The sequence below is a fragment of the Stenella coeruleoalba genome (assembly GCF_951394435.1).
Source record: "Stenella coeruleoalba genome assembly, chromosome: 6".
Classification (NCBI taxonomy): Eukaryota; Metazoa; Chordata; class Mammalia; order Artiodactyla; family Delphinidae; genus Stenella; species Stenella coeruleoalba.
In genome coordinates, this window is record NC_137151.1 from 97,340,224 (window position 1) to 97,359,956 (window position 19,733).

Consider the following 19,733-nt stretch of genomic DNA (forward strand, 5'->3'; position numbering starts at 1 on the left):
TTCACAGAATAAGGATGTTGTAGCACATAGAAAAATCAGATTTGTAAATAACTTTAAAATGGATTCACTTTTTATAACTGTACCATATAAAATGAGGTATGAAAAATGTTATTTTAAACTGCAATAGCTCGGGAGTTGGGGAATTACTTTTAGAATATTGATAAACAGAGGATTGCATTTCCACTGTTTCTTTTTTCCCCAAAGGCACACAAATAGAAAGTTAATTTTTATAAGAGAGCGATTGTTAAGTCACAAACAGATTTTTTGAGAGTTTCTTCTATAGTGACCAATTGTGTACGAAACAAATTCTTTTCGGCCTAATTGCAGGCTGAGTAGCTGGGCCACCCTCTCTGCTAAGGTTGAATTTCATTTGAACTTTCTAATAGTATGATCTGTTTTCAGAATTTAATAACTGACTCAAATATTTAATAGTGGAAGCTTTCGTTATTAAAAAGAAATCAGGATATATTTTTAAAAGAACTAACTTATTTTCTTTATCAGTTTTATCTACTTTAGGAGAAAAGGAGGAGAATGAAACCATCTCTTTGTGTTCTTAAATAGACATTAATGCTATAACCCCAGCAAGTAATTTATTTCAGTGTGTATCATCATTCAAAAGAGTTGGGAAGCTCCAAATGGCAGTAATAACTATACTTCTAGCTCTCCTGAATAGCAAATTGCACTGACTGTGTGAACCTATTCACTTGTCTGCTGGATAATCATTCATTTTAATACTCAAATATATTTTCTGGACCAGTTTTCAGTTGTACACTGTCAACTTTTGCATTGCCTAAGAGTTTTCTGTTAAGTAGAATGGCTTGTTTTGAAATGCAAGTGGGGAAAGCTGAGAGCTGAAAGATTTTGTTTCCATGTGTCGTTCTATAAATAGATGACAAAAGATCATTAAATGGATTAATTTATAGGCATCCTTAGAAATAGAATGTTTTTACATAAAAGCATGTTGTAAACCTTTTTAATTAAATTGCATTGTACCATGCCCTCTCTTCCCCCCAGGGCATTCTTGACCTCTCACCTCTTGTTTTGTCCTACAGGCACTCCGCTGCTGGTGAGGAGAAGCAGTGACCCAGCGCCAAGCCCACCTGCTGATGCCAGGCCAAGCGCTTCACACCCCAGTGGCCAGAGTCTGAAACCTGTTATTCCAGTAGGTATCCTGCCGTTTGCATTCCTAATGAAAGATCAAAGCGCCTTACCCATAAACTAACTGGGACTTTGCTGTCTTAAGTAAGTGGAGAATTAGAGCTTTTGGTAGGATACATAGTGTTAGTTATAATAATAAGTAGCATGAGCTATTGCTAGTATATAGTTATAGTGATAGCTGTTATTTACAGAGCACCAATTCTGTGCCTAGCACTGTTAAAAGGGCTTTACATGAAGTCATCTATGCTTCCACATCAAAGCACAAACGTGTTTTTGTCTCCATTTCACTGAAAATGAAATTGAGGCAGAAGGAGGTTTAGTGATTTGTCAGAGGTCACAGCTAGTAAGTGGCACAGCCAAGAATTTAACCCAGGTGGTTTGGCTCCAGAACCTATGCTCTTAACCAGCGCACTATACTGTTGGGTTTCCCATCCTTCTTCGTAATGCTCCGAGATAGTTTATCTATTTTCAGTATGTTAATACAATCCAGTGCTTTGTGAAGTCATAAGCCATACCATGGCGAATGGTGATAGAGTTTCAGGCTACCAGTATCGTAGACATGTGGTACCAGGACTGGGTTTCTAGATCTCAACATTCAAATTAAGGAAAAATAAAATTATATACCAAAAGTGCTTAAACCCAGGTATACCTATAAATGCTCTACTTAGAATTGAGAAGTTAAGTGGAGAATAGTTTCCTGAAGAGACAATGCTCTCCTTCCATATGGAGCTGTGGGATTTTTCTGCTAAGTCCTGAGTTGCTTTGAAGATTTGTAATTTTGGTTCATCCTCTGAAATAGCCTGAGAGTTAGATTTTGGATAATGGCTGCGTATCACTGCAATAGGTGATCTTCAATAATGTAACCATATTTAAAAGTCTCCTAAAAGCGAGTCTTTTCTCCATTTTAAGTCTCACTGTGTATAGTGCCTTCAGAAAAAAAGCAACATTTTTGGTATGTAGAGATGCTAAATGAGCTAAGTGGATTCTCCCAGTTTGGTATAAAATATTCTTATCAAGAACCAGTGTTAATGTGTGTGAGGTAGGAGTCACCATAATAAATCATGGGGTAGTTACTCATAGGTTTGCAGCAATATTTGGGCATGTTTCTTTTGGTAAGCAAGGGAGTGTCCCGAAAGTAGTTTAGATGTAATGTTTTCTCACTTCCCATCCTTATAAAGAAACATATTTAATGGAACATTACTTTAGTAAAAATCAGGTGTGTGTGTTCTGTTCTAATGATGAGTACAAACAGAACCAGTATGTGGTATGCTGTGTGTGTGTGTGTGTTTAATGCCCACTGATTGAGACCATGTTAAGCCTGAATATATTGGATTGGAGGAAGAGAAGGACTATAAAAACAAGAAGAATTACATAAAAGAGAAAAAAGTATAATTCACTGCTTATTTTTATGACATTAATACACCCTGAAACAAAAGTGTGATCTGTGTTACCATGATTTACATGCAGAAACCCCACCAATATTAGGTCTGTGTTTCTATCACTTAGGCTCTGTGTTGAGACCAATTGAAAATACAACAATATAGCTTGCCCTAGAGGAAATGAGGGCTACTATCTTTCTGCTAGATTCTGTATCCTTACCAAAATATATTGTTGAGTTCCAAGTTGGGGTGTTTGGAGAGGGAGGTATATTATTACTAGCAAAAATGCAAATTCTAATTCAAGAAGAAATGCTGGCACCGAAAATCCTTTTACCTAACCTATGCAAGTTATCAAACGTGGGTCAGTCCCTGTGTATCAACAGTAGAAGGGAAAGCACATTTCCTCCTTCCCTCCCAGAGTTCTCTGTGGATGATGAAGTTCAGACCTGAGACTCAAAGAGGAAAATCTGGTCCTTGCCTTGCCACAGAATAATGGCACATCCTAGGCTTCTCTTATCTCAATTGTAAAATAATCTTCATGCAAACTTTAATCCTTAACGTTACAAGGAGCAGGCATTGTACCTTGTTTATCTTTCTTTCTCTAGTCCTAAGTACATGGAAGGTGCTCAGCGTATGTGTGTTGGACGCAAGACTAATATTAGTCTGGAAAAAGTCCTAGAAATTCTCAGCAATTACCCAACTTTTCTAACTCAGATATTCTCTCTGCTCCCCCAAAGAATCTGCCAGGTGAGTGTTTACCTGCCCTAAGGTCTGGATCACCCCAGGCAAGTGTAAAGTTAGTAAGTGAAGACATTTAGGCGTGTCTATTTTTTACCTAGAAGAAAAATGCAGTTTGCGTGTGTGTGTGTTTGTGGGTGTGTTTGTGTGTGTGTGCGTGTGTGCGCGTGTGTATGTATGTATTATAACTCTGTTCCTTTATCCCTGCACATCCTAACTCGTGGGCTGGTCAGACCTGATTGTCCAATATCATAGCCACTGGCTACATGTCGCTATTGAGTATGAGAAATGTGTTTTAAGTGTGGCATGAACACTAGATTTCAAAGATTGAAATACGAAAAAAGTAATGTAAAAGATCTCGTTAATAATTTTGTACTGACTACACATTGAAATGATACTATGGTAAACCGGATAGAATAAAACATATTTAAATTGTTTTCACCTATTTATTTTTACTTTAAAAAAATGGCTACTAAAAAATTACATCTGTGGTTCACATTGTATTCCTTTTGGACAGAGTAGCTCTAGACCGAAGTAAAATTGGAAATAGCACTAATGAAATGGTTTGAGACCCTTGGGAGAAAGTTCTTTGAGTTGCACGATATCTCTGGGATAACAGTATGATTAGGTTTGCCTGGGGCGATCCTAGTTCATGCCTGTTGTTCTGGCGTATTTATTAATAGTTTCCCCGCTAACTCTCAGAGGTGTCCATGTATGGATGGTAAATTATGTGGCACCCTCCACATAGCCCTATAGTCACTTGTATTGTTTGTTCAGTGATCAGAGGAGTAGCCTTTCAAGGAAACCATGGAGACATAAGAACCACAACTCTTACATGGGAGCACACTGCAGAGAGTGTTCTGTGTGGCAACGACCTGAGCCCAGGTAGTACAGAATCTGAGAATATGGATTCTTCTCCATCTCTCAGATTCTCCTCCACTTCAGCAGCACTATACTTGATTCCTATGATTTGATAAGCGATCATGAACGTGGGGAACATGTGATAATGTACCCATGTAGCAACGAATATGAAAAATAATTGCTTAAAAAGCTCTGTTCAATTGCATTTCATTTCAATATCCAAGAAGAAAGGCAATGACAACAAAATTTCCATCTCTTAAACAGAGTGTTCATATGTAAGTAATTCACAGATGGCAGAGCCCCAAGTGGGTTATATTCAATCATTCCCAAGAAATGAAACTTACTTACAACCCACAGCATAAGAAGCTGTAAGGATGAATATTTGACACATTTGATTATATTGAAATATTGCCTTTAAAACCACAGTTGATGATTGTTATTTTTAGTTGTACTTCATTAGGCTTGCTATAGGGAGGAGAGTTTTCTCTGATGTCTGGAGATATGTTTTTGAAATGTTGGAAAAGTGGCACTTGTTTTCTGGCTGGTGAAGTTATTACGTATTGGTTATTTAAGATGTACACCATCAAACAAGTTGGACTTTTAAAAAAGGGTTTAAATTAGAAAAATCAGATCGTCTGCAAGCTTCTAATCCTGTGTATACTGCAAAGCCACTAAATCTCAGTACTTGTCCCTTAGAGTACCACCAGATAAACGGCACAGGAATTTGTTTCCTTTCTTTCTCTTTTCATAAACCTATCCAGTTAATCAGAATAGCATGATTATTGATGTGCAAATAGTAATGACTATTTTTCAAGGAGTAGAAAAGTCAATTCTACTGACCGCTTTTGAATCAAAGAAAGAGAATCCTGGGGGCAAGATATTGTAGTGAGAGCCTCCCTTATGGGCAGTCTTACCTTCCTTGCCTTGATTGTAACCTGGTGTTCTTGACTTACGGGCAAGCCATAAACCCAGGTTCTTGAAATTGATGTTCCTGAATTTGCGGTTGGAAGGGAACTCTAAAACAGATGTGATTTTTTTTTTTCCCCTTAATATCCGGTTAACTACCATGGTTGTTTTGTGTTTTAATGACTGTTTATAGTTTCACGTTTAACCCCTAAGGCAAAATGATCCTGCAGGGTGAGTACATTAAAAAGTAGATTCCTGAAAGTTATAATGCTGTGGTTGTTCTCTTTGTTTGTTCTAAAACTATTACTTGTCTTGATTCACCAAAATAAATTAAGACAATACTGGGCTGTTTTTTTAAGTCTGTGTCTATAATATATACATTTCATTTCAAAAAATAACATGGCAGTTTTTGAAGTTGTTAAATTGGAACTCCATGGGTGGGTTTCAGAGGGTCTGTTAACTCTCTGAAGTTTTGTGCCATGGCATGGTGTGTGTGTGCGCGCGCACGTGCACTTCCTGAAGGGGCTCTGTCACTTATCAAATGTTAAAAGGAATACAAAAGATCAAGAACCACTTTTTTGGGGGGTTTAGGATGAAATAATATAGGAAAGCCACCAATTCTCAGAGTATGATGAGTGATAAGGAAGTAAAGTGGAAATTGCTGCTGTCCTCCAAATGTGTATTAAATAATTAAGGTTGTTTCATCATAGTATTACCTTTCCTTTCCAACACATAGTATGTAAATCCAAGATATACAGATGAATGGAAGTTTTTGAGTTGCTGCATTGAGAGGTCCAAAATAACTCTTTGGTCAGTAACAACACAGTTCGTAAAAGCAGTAAGATTGGGGGAAAGGGGCGCCAACCCCTTGGGAAGACACCCTGGGAGGAAGAACTTTTTCCAGTGGTCCTGTGTTTTCAATAGGAATCAAAAGTGAAAATACAGTATCCAGTATCAGTTTTGTGGAGTTTTTGTTATTTCATCGGCAAAGATGATGGCAGGTAGCTTCCAGTGAGAGAAAATCTTTCCAGTGAGTAGAAGCATTCTCTTTGTGTCTTGCATATATGTATTGATTGGAGAATTTCCCCTTGGATGTCACGTATATTGAAGTTATTATAGCCAGTGTTGCTCCTGGATTAAACACTCTCAAATCCGTGAAAGGAATTGCTGAAATATTACAGAGAAAGTTAAATAGCTTGGCTTTTCGGATTAAAATCATCAAATTGTCACTGACACGTCAGAGGACTTTTGGTTGTGGCTTGCTGACTGTCAAAATCCAACATAGGAAATTATTGAAAATTCTGAATGACCAAATCATGTTTTTCTATCCATTAGATATACAATTAAGCAACTATAGAAATAGGGGAACAAAATAATCATTGTAGACTCTGATATAAATTAGAAGGAAGGCTCTATTCATTGTCATTGAGGAGAGATGGATACTGAAGAATGAAACGGAGGGAGAAATAGCATGTAATATATAATCTCATTATTTAGAGATACTGAAGCCTACAAAAGGTTTTTCTTTTTTTTTCCCCCTCCCGACACAGTGATTTAATAATAGTCCTGGTGTTTGTAACTCCAGCTGTTCACGCTGTGTGCTGATAAGCCAGAGCTTGGAGACACATTGCAACGATGGTTTTCATATGGCTTTGTTTTTAAGAGATAAAGCTGCCATCCAATATTTCATGGGGCCAAATGTTTACTTAGTTTGGCAACTTTAGGCAGCTTAATTTCTGAAACAGTTACGTTTGTAAGACTCACATTCAGCTGGGGAAAATCTAGAAGCCCAGTTTATTCTGTGAAAGAGTTTTTCACCAAACCTTGCAGGAGTTGGTGAAACAAATTTCGACAGTCTGAATGTCTGTGCCATGACTAATGAAGGAACCTGGGGATTGTGACCCCTGTTTAGGCGAGTGCTCTCCCATCGGTCTTCTTGGGGCTAGTCCAGAACTGAAAGTCTAAAAAGAGGGATCACTATTCAGAGGCCAGCTTCAGAAATTAAAGAGGTAACCATGACATGTCGTCTTTTGCTGTTTAGATTGATCTGCGCGTAATGAAAATTGAATGAGTGTGCTTTATGCCACCATAAATTGATTAATCCCTTAGATGTCCATGACCTCTGCCATGTGCCATCCGGAAAGCATAAGGCATGGTCCCTGTCCTCAGGAAACTTACAACCCGGTTGTGAAGACCAGAGCTAAAGCAATTAAGCCTAGCAATGCACCAGCGAGTATCAAATCATCAAATAATGTATTTTTAACCATTAAAATTAATGTCCTTTGCCTTTAGTCTATACTCTGCTCAGCCTGTCATGGGAATTACCATGTGTACTATCTCTAGCTCTTATCTCACTCAAATATAACTGCTTCTTTACATGTCTGTTACAAGACGGGGCTTCTTAGAGGCATGAGCTGATGTATTCATTTTTGTATGCAAACCCCCAGACACAGTACCTGACACATAAATATGATTTAGATGATTAAAACTTTTACTTCTGAGCTGGGCAAAATGAATTCAATTCAGCAACTTTTAACTGTTTTGTAAAGACGTGTGAATGTGTGCGTATGTATGTGTATACATATATACGGATGTATACACACACACATTATATATGAATTAAAATGTGAAAATTGTGAAATTACCTGTATACATACTGCTTTTCTCCCTGAACAGCTTTAGGTTAGGATTTTCTGCTTTAGGACTGTGTTACCTGTGTTTTTTAGTGTTGTCAAGGGGAGAGAGATATTTAAACACAAGTTCTCCACTTGGAGTTTATGATGTGGATGGGTGGCTGAAGTCAGCAGTTTCAAGTGAGGCCTGATTCATCTTCTTACAATTTTAGCAATGACTCCATCATAGAAGTTGATTCTGAGAAAATAGAATTATAGGAAAAGAACAAACCTTGATAATTCTAGAGACAAACATTATAAAGCCTAATTTTGTTAGTGTCCGTGAAATGTGAACAAAGAAAATAATTTAATAGGCAGTCAATGGAGTCAATTATCTGAGTTCTACCTCTTTGTAATAAAACTGTGAGTTCTATCATGAAAAAGTTAGTAATCTCAGTAGTTACAGCTTTTTAATTTTCTAATAACTATGTTCAAAGAACTTAGAAAATCCTTGATTAGACTAGAAATTTCTGGACAAGATTCCTCTCTTATAGCCATCATGTCTGAAGATTTCCCCTTCAAATTTTTCCTTATATTCCATCTTCTTTAAGAAGTTCTTCTGGTTTCAAGTGATTTGGAAGAAAATAAAAATAAAAATCCTCCTATGTGAATTAATTTAAGAGCATGGGAACATTTACAAGGTGTTTCTTAGCAAAACACTAATAAGCATCTCATGTTCATAGCATGGGCAGATGTGATTTGACAGTGTTGTTTGAAATTTGGTAAAGATGCTGTTTAAGGTAGCTTTACTTACCTGATTGCATCAGTAACTCTGTGACCCTGAGAAAATCATTTACATCATGGATGATTTCCACAGAAATTTTGTGTCACTAATAGGAAATAATAAATAGAAATTCTATATGAACTCCTGTTGTTCTTAAGGACTCAGACACCCGACCTAGCAACTTCAGGGTTCCCGATGTAAATTATTCACTTGATTGGTATGGTATGAATTCATCTTTAAATTTCCTTTTAAGGTCTCACTATTTGTTAGTGCTCATGAAATGAGGCTGTATTTCTATACAAAACACCAAACTTTATTGCTCAAGGTAATGATATCAAGAAATATGTATTTTTTAAAAAGCTAAATACACTAAGTCAGCAGCATAAAAACATACATACATCTCCATATGCACACGTAAATTCTTTGGAGGAGAGTGCTGCTTAAACCTGTAGACTAAAGTGCAAGTAGATCATGTTACTTTAAAGTGAAAGCTCAAGGGTATGGATCATGTCTTCTGTAAGTTCTGATCTGCTCTATGCACCTTCTGTGTTGTGGACGTTTACTGAAGCTTGATGGCAAGGAAAGAGTTAATGAAAGTTCACCTTGAGAAGAAACAAGACAATCAGTATTGAGAGGAAAGGATTTTTTTTTTTCTGCCCCCTCTGAGCATGGTGCAATTCTTAGAAATCTCTTCTGATGGGAGATTTTGTTTTCCCTCACAACCTAAACTCTTCTGAAGTAAAGGTTTCATTTTGTTTTCTTCTTTCAAAATCTAGTCATCGAATGACACTGTACAGACATTTAAAAGACTTTTCTCTTTCTCAAGAGGGTGGCCCCTTTCCTAATAGCTCTGTACTTTAAAATGGAATTCTGATTTAAATGAATCACATTTTAAAAGTAGCTACTGTGTGTGTTTCACGCTTGTGGAAACATGTAGCGTCCTCGAAAGCAGCATGTGAGCTTGTCACCATACAGCTTTTGATGTCTGATTAGACGATCATAGGGACATCTGGAGTGAGTTAGTTTTGAAGTTGCTGGTGTGAGGCACTGGAGAATCTAAAGCCTTCTGACAGACTTGAACCAGTGAAAACATCACTACTTTTAGCAAATCTTTTTTAACCTGCAACTGGCTGACAATTTTCTGACTGACGTAGCCCTGATGTTTTCCAACTGACTTTCCAGCCCCCTTTCTCTACAGAACTCCCTACCTTTCAAGCAAAGAATGGGTAAGCGGCATTTGTGTAAAAATCATAAAGGATTATCCCCCTTTAAAAGGAAGAGGCAGATTCTTAATCATCCCAAGTCAGAATTGATGGACTTGCTTAAAGAAATTGTATTGTCGCCTTTTCTTTGCCTTTAATTTCAGTCACTGTGTCAATCACGCATGTTTCTTAATTTTTAAATAAAATATGTTTGACACTCAGCTATGTTCTATGAAAATCCAAAGATAGTCATCCAAAGCAGTTGATATTGCTGTAGTGTTATACCACAGTTTTAGAACACCTATCAAAAGTTCATACATTTATCTTGTCAAAATGTTATTTGAATAGTCTTATTAAAGGTAAGTATTGTTTGGTTAAAGGTTGTGTAAATTGTCCAATGAGGTTTTACTGGTATAAGATGATTCCTCAGTATTTCGTAAATAAAATTATTGTATACCTATAAATATCTGAATATATTTACAAAATTTGACCATGTCCTTCTCCTGCCCTGAAGCAACTGACCATTTCCCAGGATATATTTTAAATTTCTTGGTATGCCTTTTTTTTTATTGTAGTAAAATACATATAACAATTTTTAACATCGTAACCATTTTAAAATGTATGGTTAGGTTTCACTAAGTACATTCATATTATTGTGCAACCAGGACACCGTGCCTCTCCAGAACTCCTTTCATCTAGCAAAACTGAAATCTATACTTATTAAACAATCAATCCCCATTTCCCCCTCTCCCTAACCCCTGGCAATCACCATTCTACTTTCTGTATCTATGATTTTGACTACTCTCGGTATCTCATATAAGTGAAATCATAAAGTATTTGGTTTTTGTGACTGGCTTAATGCATTTAGCATTGTTCCCTCAAGGTTTATTCATGTAGCCTGTGCCAGAATTTCCTTCCTTTTTAGGGTGAATAATATGTATATGAAACATTTTGCTTATCTGTTCATTCAATAATATGTATATGAAACATTTTGCTTATCTGTAATTCATTATCTGTGTTGCCTCCATCTTTTAGCTATTGTGAATATTACTGCTGTGGATGTTGAGTGTACAAATATTGTTTTCAGACCCTGCTTTCAATTATTTTGAGTATATACCCAGAAGTGGAAATTCTGGATCATATGGTTATTAAATTTTTAATTTTTTGAGGAGTCACCATACTGTTTTCCACAGTTGTACCATTTTATATTCTCACCAACAGTGCGCAAGGGTTCCAGTCTTTCTACATCCTCACCAACACTTGTTATTCTCTGCTTTTTTAAAATAGCCATCCTTATGGATATGAGGTGTCATCTTGTGGTCTTGATTTGCATTTCCCTAATGATTAGTGATGTTGAGCATGTTTTCATATGCCTGTTAGTCATTCATATGTCTTTCTTGGAGAAATGTCCATTCAAATCCTTTGTCCATTTCTGAATTGGGTTGTTTGTTTTTGTTGTTGTTGAGTTTTGGGAGTTCTCTATATAGTCTGGATATTAATCCCTTATTTGGATAGAGGATATGCAAATATTTTCTCCCATTATGTAGGTTGCCTCTTCACTCTGTTGACAGTGTCCTTTGATACCCCAAAGATATTCATTTTTCATGAAGTCCAGTTTATATACTTTGTTGTTGTTGTTGCCTGTTTCTTTGTTGCTGTATCCAAGAAATCATTGCCAACTTCGGTGCTGTGAAGTTTTTGCCCTATGTTTTCTTCTAAGAGTTTTAACTCTTATGTTTAGGTCTGTGATCCATTTTGAGTTAAATTTTATATGTGGTATTGGGTAAAGGTTCAACTTCATTCTTTTGCATGTGAATATCCACTTTTCTCAGCACCATTTGTTGAAAATACTATTCTTTCCCTTCATCCTTGTTGAAAATCATAGACCATATGAGCAAGGGTTTATTTTTGGTTTCTTGGCATTACTTTTTACAGCCTAACCTCAGCCTATATGTTTAGCTTCATCTCTAGCATGCTGCCTGCAGTTTCTCACATGTGCACAGAATGATCCTGTGTGTCTTTGCCCAGCTGTTTCTTCTGCCAGGCAAACGACAAATGTCATTCATCCCCTTTCCCCTTAGTGAACATGCAGTTTTCTTTCAAAACCTAGTGCAGTGGTCTTTCTTTCACTAATCCTTCCCTAACCTCTCTCTGTTTAATTAACCATGTCCTGCCCATGGCACACTGTCATATCCTTATTATAATTCTTCCTACCTCATGTTATAATTTTCCACATTTTATAATTCCCTTACTAGACTCTGAACTCCTTGTGAGTGGATCGAATTTTCTTTCACATACCCAGAACGTAATATCTTTCCTAAAGAATAGGGGGCACTTATGAAAGGTTTATATAAAGAACAGAATGGAGTACATTTTCCTATCACATAATAGCCTATTTAAATTGCAAAGCAATTTAATTGCAGTTTTAGTAGCATTAATCTGCATGCTAGGTCTGCCAACAGATGGCCACGTAATACTACCCGGGATGTCAGGGAGGGAGGGCCTTTCTTTGCTCAGTTCTAAGTTCATGTCAGATGTGGACACTTCATTATATATATTTAAATATGTTATTTCATGCCATAAAAATCTGCAAGTTTGACTTTATTTACTCTGTTTCATAGATGAAGAAGCTAGGGCTCACACAAGTTAACTCATTTGCCCCATATTATGTAGCTAATAAGTAGCAGTGCTAGAAATTTTACTTCAGATATGTCGTAATCCTAAGTGTAACCTCTTTTCATTCTACCACTCAAATCAAATGTTAACCTTGGAAGTAGCACCCTAGAGTCTATACCTTTGTCCCATAGATGCTGCCATTGCTCAACTGCTTTGGGCAATCTTTAATTGAAACTGCCTTCAAAGCCAGTTTATGAGGTGCTTCCTAAAATATATATATATATATATATATATATATATATATATATATATATATATATATATATGTTGTTTAATCATTTTATACTCACATGTTATTTTTCCACCAAAAATGATATTGTTCTATTTGATGCCACAATTTATACTGTAAAGTTGGTCTCAAGTAGCTTGACTGTTTATACAATTTAGATATCCCTATGCAGCAGAAAGATGTGCCCCCCCCCCCACACACACACATCTGATGCAGGCATTAAAAATATTTATGGAAGTGTAGATTCAGGTGTGCGTTAGCAGCAGAGTTTTATAGCCATTCTTTGTTTATCCAATTGTCTAGTGGTTGAGACAACTAGGTTTTATCCCTGACTCATCCATTGGCTCTTTGTCAAGGCAGGCAAGTATAATTTTGTTCTCCGTCTGGAAGAAGATTGTCTTTCCTCTTGCACACAGTGGAATTGCAAGGTTAATGCCTTTTGTCTTGAGTATAGCATTTAGCAGACTGTGGATCTTAATATATGTTAATAATAGCGATAATAATGAATGTTGATAATTAAAGGTCTTTTATAATTACCAAATTTCTGATGTGTGTTAAATATAATTAAAGGGAAATGATTTAAATTAATATGCATGCACACAAAAGCTAGAGCTAGCCACAGCTTTTATTTTTAGCTTCTTAACATCATGAATGTGAATCCAGTATTAGGTCCAATTATTATTATAGTTTCACTCTGGTCATGTATGGAGAACCCATGCAGGATCTGGAGACTAGAATTGCATCTGTTTGAGTTGAGAAACACAGTAATGAATGGGAAACCACAAAGGACTTTTGTGATTGGAGCTTGACCATGTGAAATTGTGCATCAGACATTATTATAATCTATTGCCATAACAATCTCTGAGTTCCATGAGAGAAAGGTACTTTTCCTAGAAGTTGGACACTATCCCTGGAGTGGGTAACAAACAGATCTGCCTGGAAGGGCTCTAAAAGGTGTAGGTGGAATAGAGGAAACAATATTCATAAATAATTTCCCATGAAATTCAGCTTGGAGATTCATCCTTTGAACTCAGATTATTTCATTTTTTTATTTTATTTTATTTTTTAAATCTTTTTTGGAGTATAATTGCTTTACAATGGTGTGTTAGTTTCTGCTTTACAACAAATTGAATCAGCTATATATATACATATGTTCCCATATCTCTTCCCTCTTGCGTCTCCCTCCCTCCCACCCTCCCTATGAACTCAGATTATTTCATAAGGTACTAGAGAGGTAGGTGGGAGCTGAGAATTCTGAGAGGCAGCAGGCTGAAGTGGTTAAGAACATGGACTCATAAGCTTGACTGCCTCATTCAAATCTAGTTCCACCACTGAGTAAAGGGGTGATTTTTGTCAAGTACGTCCCTTGTTTTGGTCTCACTTTTCTCATCTATAAAATAGTGATAACAGTACTTACCTTACAGGGTCATGTTGAGAAATAAACAAGCGGTTATTTGTAAAAATTCTTACAATATATAGTAAGTACTATATGTGTTTGTTAAATAAATATATGTGTTGGATTTGAGTCATACATGAAGGAGGAAAGGGTGGTAGGGTGACGTGGACTCTACAAGCAATTCTGAGAGTCAGTTTTTTAAAAGCTGACCTTTATCAGGTTTAGCTTTAATTTAAGGAAGTCATTTAGCACACAGCTAGAAAAAAATACTGTTTCCAAAGTTGAACATTAAATGTATGTAAATGTTAAATGTATGTTGAGTGTCTTTTGTTTATAGAGACCCTTCCAATTTCTTTCCATTTGGGTTGAGGGGAAGGAAAAAAAAAAGAAAAGAAGAAGAAAAAAACAACCCTCCAAAGACCAATTCTTAAAGCAGTATTGGAACTGCATCAATGAATTCATCCCTAGTTTTCCTCTCTTGATGTGAAATGGTTTTCTTCCTTGTAAACATTTTGTTTAAATTGAAAACCCAGAAAGAAACAGGAAAGGAAGGTTATTAAGAAACAGGGCAATTTCTAATGGTTCAAACGTGTCATTCATCTCCTGTACTTTTCTGAAAGCCCTGCCCTTTGGTGTTTCCCTAGCTTGCTCTTCTGCCCCCTTGAATCACCTTTCTCACTTCTCTGCATGGCGGACACCTTCTCATCTGCTAAGGCCAGGCTAAAACATCACTTCCTTTTTAAATCTCTTTTCAAAACCCTACTCCCTGGCAGAAGTTTGGTGCCGTTTCAGCAGTATTGTTAATGTATGACATAGCGTTTGTTGAGATCATGACAAAAATATTTTTGGAGGAGCAGTATTTAATACAGGACCGAAATATCAGAGGCCAGAGACAAGATACCTAGAGAGCACAGTATCGGTGCCCCTCATATCACACACTGGTTCCCTGACTCAGGCATACTCTGCTGTGCCTGGAGTTGAGCCAACTCTTTCCTTCTAGTTCTGTGGTCCCCCTCCCCTGCATGAGAATGGATCATACTTCTGCCATGAACAGTATCATGAACACTTATCATTTTTATTTGTATGTTTCCCTCCTTCCTTTGGAGTGGAGGTGCTCTGAGGGCAGAGAATGTGCTTTTTGTCTTGGTAGCCTAGCACTTAGCATATGGTAGGTATTTAATAATTGACTGAATAAATGAATGAGTGATAAAAATAGTGGACAAGCAACTGGAAAGAAAGAAAGAAAAATGAACAAATTCTCAGATTCTGACAGATTGATGTTTTTATAGAGAGAATATTTTAAAGGCAGTATTGAAAGAATACATTATTTTAAAAGGTAATGTAGATAGTATTTTTTGTTGTTCTTTTCTACATTCACTGTTAAATGATGAGCAAATGGACTTCATTCAGCATGAAAAGCATTTAGCTATCTCTACGTTACAGCCTAAAACAGAGCACACATAGACCTCTGAGAACATTATGCCATTTCTGCATTTTTAATATAGTTCAAACCCAGTCCCTCCAAGTCACTTTCCAGCTTCTTTCATTTTAAACATGCTGGCAGTGGTGGGGGAGGGAGTTTGTTTGGAAATGATTATAATCATTTAAGTTCAGCGGCTGATCAGCGCTTTCTTAACAATTTGAAAATATGTAATTTAATTTAATTATCTGTGTATATTTGGGGGATTAATTATAGAACCTACCAAAATAACCATTTAATGTCAAAATTTGAGTTTTTTTGGACTTCTCAATCTGTTTTGATGAATAGGTAAAGTAGAAATTGGAGACTTTGTGCAAGTTGTAAAGGTACTCTATAGCCATTTCTTGTGCGACTGCACCCATGTGATAGACAGCCTTTGGGTGAAAAATTTTGTTTTGCCTTGTGTCTACCACATATAGTTAAACTGACTTACTGCACCACGTAACCTAAAACAATTTACCTTAGGAATTGCCAAACTGAATTTTGGTTTTATGGTTCTGGCTAGTTTTCAAATTAGCGGGCCAGAGAGAACATATAAAACTAAATATTTTAAAGCAATGAATCTAGGCATCAGTTTCAGGATAAAATTCTTCTGGCCTAATTCGGAGAAAAAATTTGTCTAGTTTCAGCTCATTGCATGGTTCCCAACTGATATTACACTTGGAGACCATTATGGAAGATTAAGGCTTTGTCAAGTTCTCATAATACTTTCCCACTTTTGCCTATGCGAACTTGCTGGGATCTTTCATTCCTAAGTTTGGGCTGACTCTGTAAAAGTGTTCGTAATGTCTTCCTTCATTTAACAAGCATTGGTACCATGGTTTGTGCTAAGGATTAAAAGGTGAGTAAAACATGGGCCTCTCCCCAGGGAGCTCCCTTTTATGTGTCTCTCTCCCTCATCCGTTGAGGGGCACAGACATATAAATGGAAATTATGACACAATTCAGGTGCAATGATTTTCCTGTGGACAAGGAAAATCTATGGAAAACTAAGAGGAGAATTTGAAAGTAGTTCATGAAGGGTGCAAGTTTCACGGAAATGCTGTGTCTTAAAGGATGACTAGGAGGCAACCAGGCCAAATCATGGAAAAATATGTTTTAGCCAGAGGGTTACAAAAATAAAGACAGAGATGTGAGAAATAGTCTTCCTGAGGTTTTCCGGAGGAATTGCAAACACTTTAGTCTTGTTCAGAGAGTTTGGGGAAATAAGTGGCCAAATCATGAAAGACTAAATATGTCATATAAAGGAGCTTGACTTTTATGTATTACACAGGACCACTGAAGAGTTTGAAATAGAGGGGTTACAGGTTCAACTTTGTAAAAGTCAGAGTAGAGATAAGAAAATACTTAGGAGTTTGTTATAGTATGATTGAGGACAGAATTGGCAAAGATCTGAATTACACCACGATTCCTTTATAGACAGGGACTCAGTGATTGATTGACTCGGTGATAATTACAAAACATCCACCACCACACTTTCTTTGTGCCAGTCGGTGTTCTAAGTGCTATAAATATATTATTCTCTCTAATCCTCATAACAATGATGGCTACCATTTATATCCCCACTTTATTGATAAGGAAATGAGGCACATAGAGACTAAGTAAAGGTCAAGTTGCTCAGTCATAAAGCTAACAAGTGGCAGGAATATTTAGGAAATAAAATCCACAGATCTTGGATAAGGGGGTAGAACATACAAGAGATGTTAAGAATTCCCAGGGTCCACTTTTGTGTAGTGAGGCAGAAGAATGTTCTACCATCAAACACCCAGAACGTAGAATCAGTTTGTGGGCAAAGATACAAACAGAGGTGCTTGGAAATCAAAGAAATAAGAGTTCATACCTTGAAGTCCTTGATGATCTTATTAAGAGCAGTTCCAGTAGAGGAAAGTGGGGTGGAAACGGTTGTACTGTTGGTTGAGGAGATTGGAGGCAAAGAAGTGGAAACAGCTCTTACAGAACTTGTGACATTAGGGAGAGCACACACAGAGTTAAATTTTATATGCCAGGAACCATTTAAGGACTCTTAATTTCTAGGAACTTTTGTACAGCGTAAAATGGCTCTGTCAAAAAATGAGCGGTATTTTGTTTTCCTGAGAATTCTGCATGTAATCTATGAGCATGTTGAATATCTGTGTCTTGGAAAGGGAGAGATGCAGCTGGGCTTCAGGAAAAACTGGAATCAGAGACTCAACTAATTGTCTCTGCCTTATTATTTCATAGATTTCATCATGTTTATCTGCAGACCAGCTTCCTCAACAGAGGGGAACATGGCTGCTAACAATTTCAGTTTGACCATCTCCAGAGAGGTACTAATTCTTTTCCTGGGCTCCAGGAAAGAAGTCTGGCAGCTTTCAGCTATGGCTACTTTAAATCAGCCGTGGCTACTCGTGGCTATGGCGGGTGGCAGGCGTGGTCTATAGCCACATGACATTTGCTGCATCGTCCATTGAGGGAAGAGCAGTTTCTAGCATGGGGAGGACCGGGCAGACATTCCCATCCATGCAGACTCAGAGCCAAGGCCAGGTGTAAACAATCAATAATGACAGTACTGTAAGTTCAGGAAGAGCTCTGTGCACGAGGGGCCAAGGAAGCTTCAAGAAGAAACATGGCTTGATGTGAGTCTTAAAGGAAATTAGATAGCCATAGAGAGTTCAGTGAGCAAGTTCATGTTAACAAGGATATGTCAGTAGTGTTTGGACAGAAGCAGACCTTACTGGGCAGAGTAGAAGAATTCTGAATGCACTGTTTCTCAGAGTAATCCAAAGACAACTTACGTCAGAAACACCTGAGAAGTTTGCAAAAACACCTATTCCTGAGCTATCTCCCAGTCTGTTGAATCAGAATTTTGAGAGTAGAGTCCAAGGAATCTGCATCATAAATGAGTACTATTTATGATGTTCAATCTCCAATGTGATGGGAGAATTCTGTGAAATTCGGTTATAAAGAGAGACTGGACCTGGCCTGTGGAGGACAAGATGCTTGAGCACCAGGAGATGTGGTTTGCTATTTCAGCTGGTTCAGACATGAAAGAAACCCTTTGGAAGCATAATTTTCATGACTTATTCAAAGATGAGGCAGATAGAATGAAAAGATCACAATATATTTGACAAATTAATACACACTGGATTTGGAAGAAACAAATTAACTGTAACATTTTGCATAAAACTGTGAAGTTGTAAAAACCAAAACCAAAAAAAAAAAAAAAAAGGCGGGAGAAGAAGGAAGTGGGACAGACGTTCCGTTGGAGAAGAAAGAAGTGGTGAAACACAAAGGAATTTTTAAAAATAGGGTAATTTGATGGGACCATAAAGACACCCTGACATGATACCTTATTTAAGACACAAGCGTGTAGTTTTATTGTCCCCATTTAATAAATCATAATTAGTATCATCAGCCTCATTGAACAGCAGGCAAGGGGAAAAAAAAAGAAAACACCTATCTCCCTAAAAAGAAGAGTTTTGTCTCAGGTCACAGAAGCAATAATTTAGGACATCGACTCCTTTGGGTCTGGAAAAGTTAATGTATCTCAAGTAACTAACTGACGTTCACCAAATGTAAGAGCAGATAAAGTTTCCCCCAAAGATCCTGTGCACATTTTTCTGCTGCCTTTTGGCTGAGACACTAATCTAATCTGATGTGTTGAACAGAAGAGCCTCTGCCCTTTTAGCATTTCTCTGTCTGGCAGGATTTCTGATATTTGGTTGCATGGTTAACATCAAGCATGAAGAGAAAGTGGTTTCTGGTAAAGCAGTTTTAAGATAGGTTTTCTGACTCATGGAAGGCTATGCTGATGGAGGGACCGGTGAAGTCGATAATTGTGGTTTTTCTACCTGAATTAATAATACAAGTTCAAGTTACACAATACCAGCAAATGTGTTGTGGACGAGGAATTGGGAGACCCACCTTCTGGTCTCAGCTGAGAGACTGAATTGCGTGGCCTTGGAGAAGCTACTTAACTTCCTGGGAACCGTTTTTTCATCTGTAAAATGAGAAAGATTAAATGTAAAATGAGAAATTATTAAAATGGGAAGTCTCGTATAACACTGGTAGGAACATAAATTGGTATAATACATGAGGAAATTACCTGATCTTAATTCTCAGTTTAAGAATTTGTAATGAGGGAACGTTTTTCCAACCCCCCCTTTTTTTTGTTTACTTTTACAGCTTTTCTTTAGTTCTTAAATTATCTGATTTCAAGAAGTGTGTCTTTTATTTTCACTTTTTCATTATCTCTCTTAAGTAGCCAAGAAGACACTGAAAGAGTTGTAATTGGCTTGGGATAGCATTTCTCTAAACCCCATGCAGTGCTTGAA

General features: G+C 37.1%; 1 protein-coding gene across 2 annotated transcripts in view; it reads left to right on the plus strand.

Annotated features, from left to right (window-relative positions):
- Positions 1 to 19,733, plus strand: part of PARD3B (par-3 family cell polarity regulator beta) — a 1,038,680-nt gene that overhangs the window by 454,826 nt on the left and 564,121 nt on the right. For both annotated transcript variants that reach the window (XM_079924321.1, XM_079924322.1), the window contains exon 4: positions 1,053 to 1,162. In XM_079924321.1, the coding sequence (XP_079780447.1) occupies positions 1,053 to 1,162 (110 nt within the window). The remainder of the gene's footprint in view (positions 1 to 1,052; positions 1,163 to 19,733) is intronic.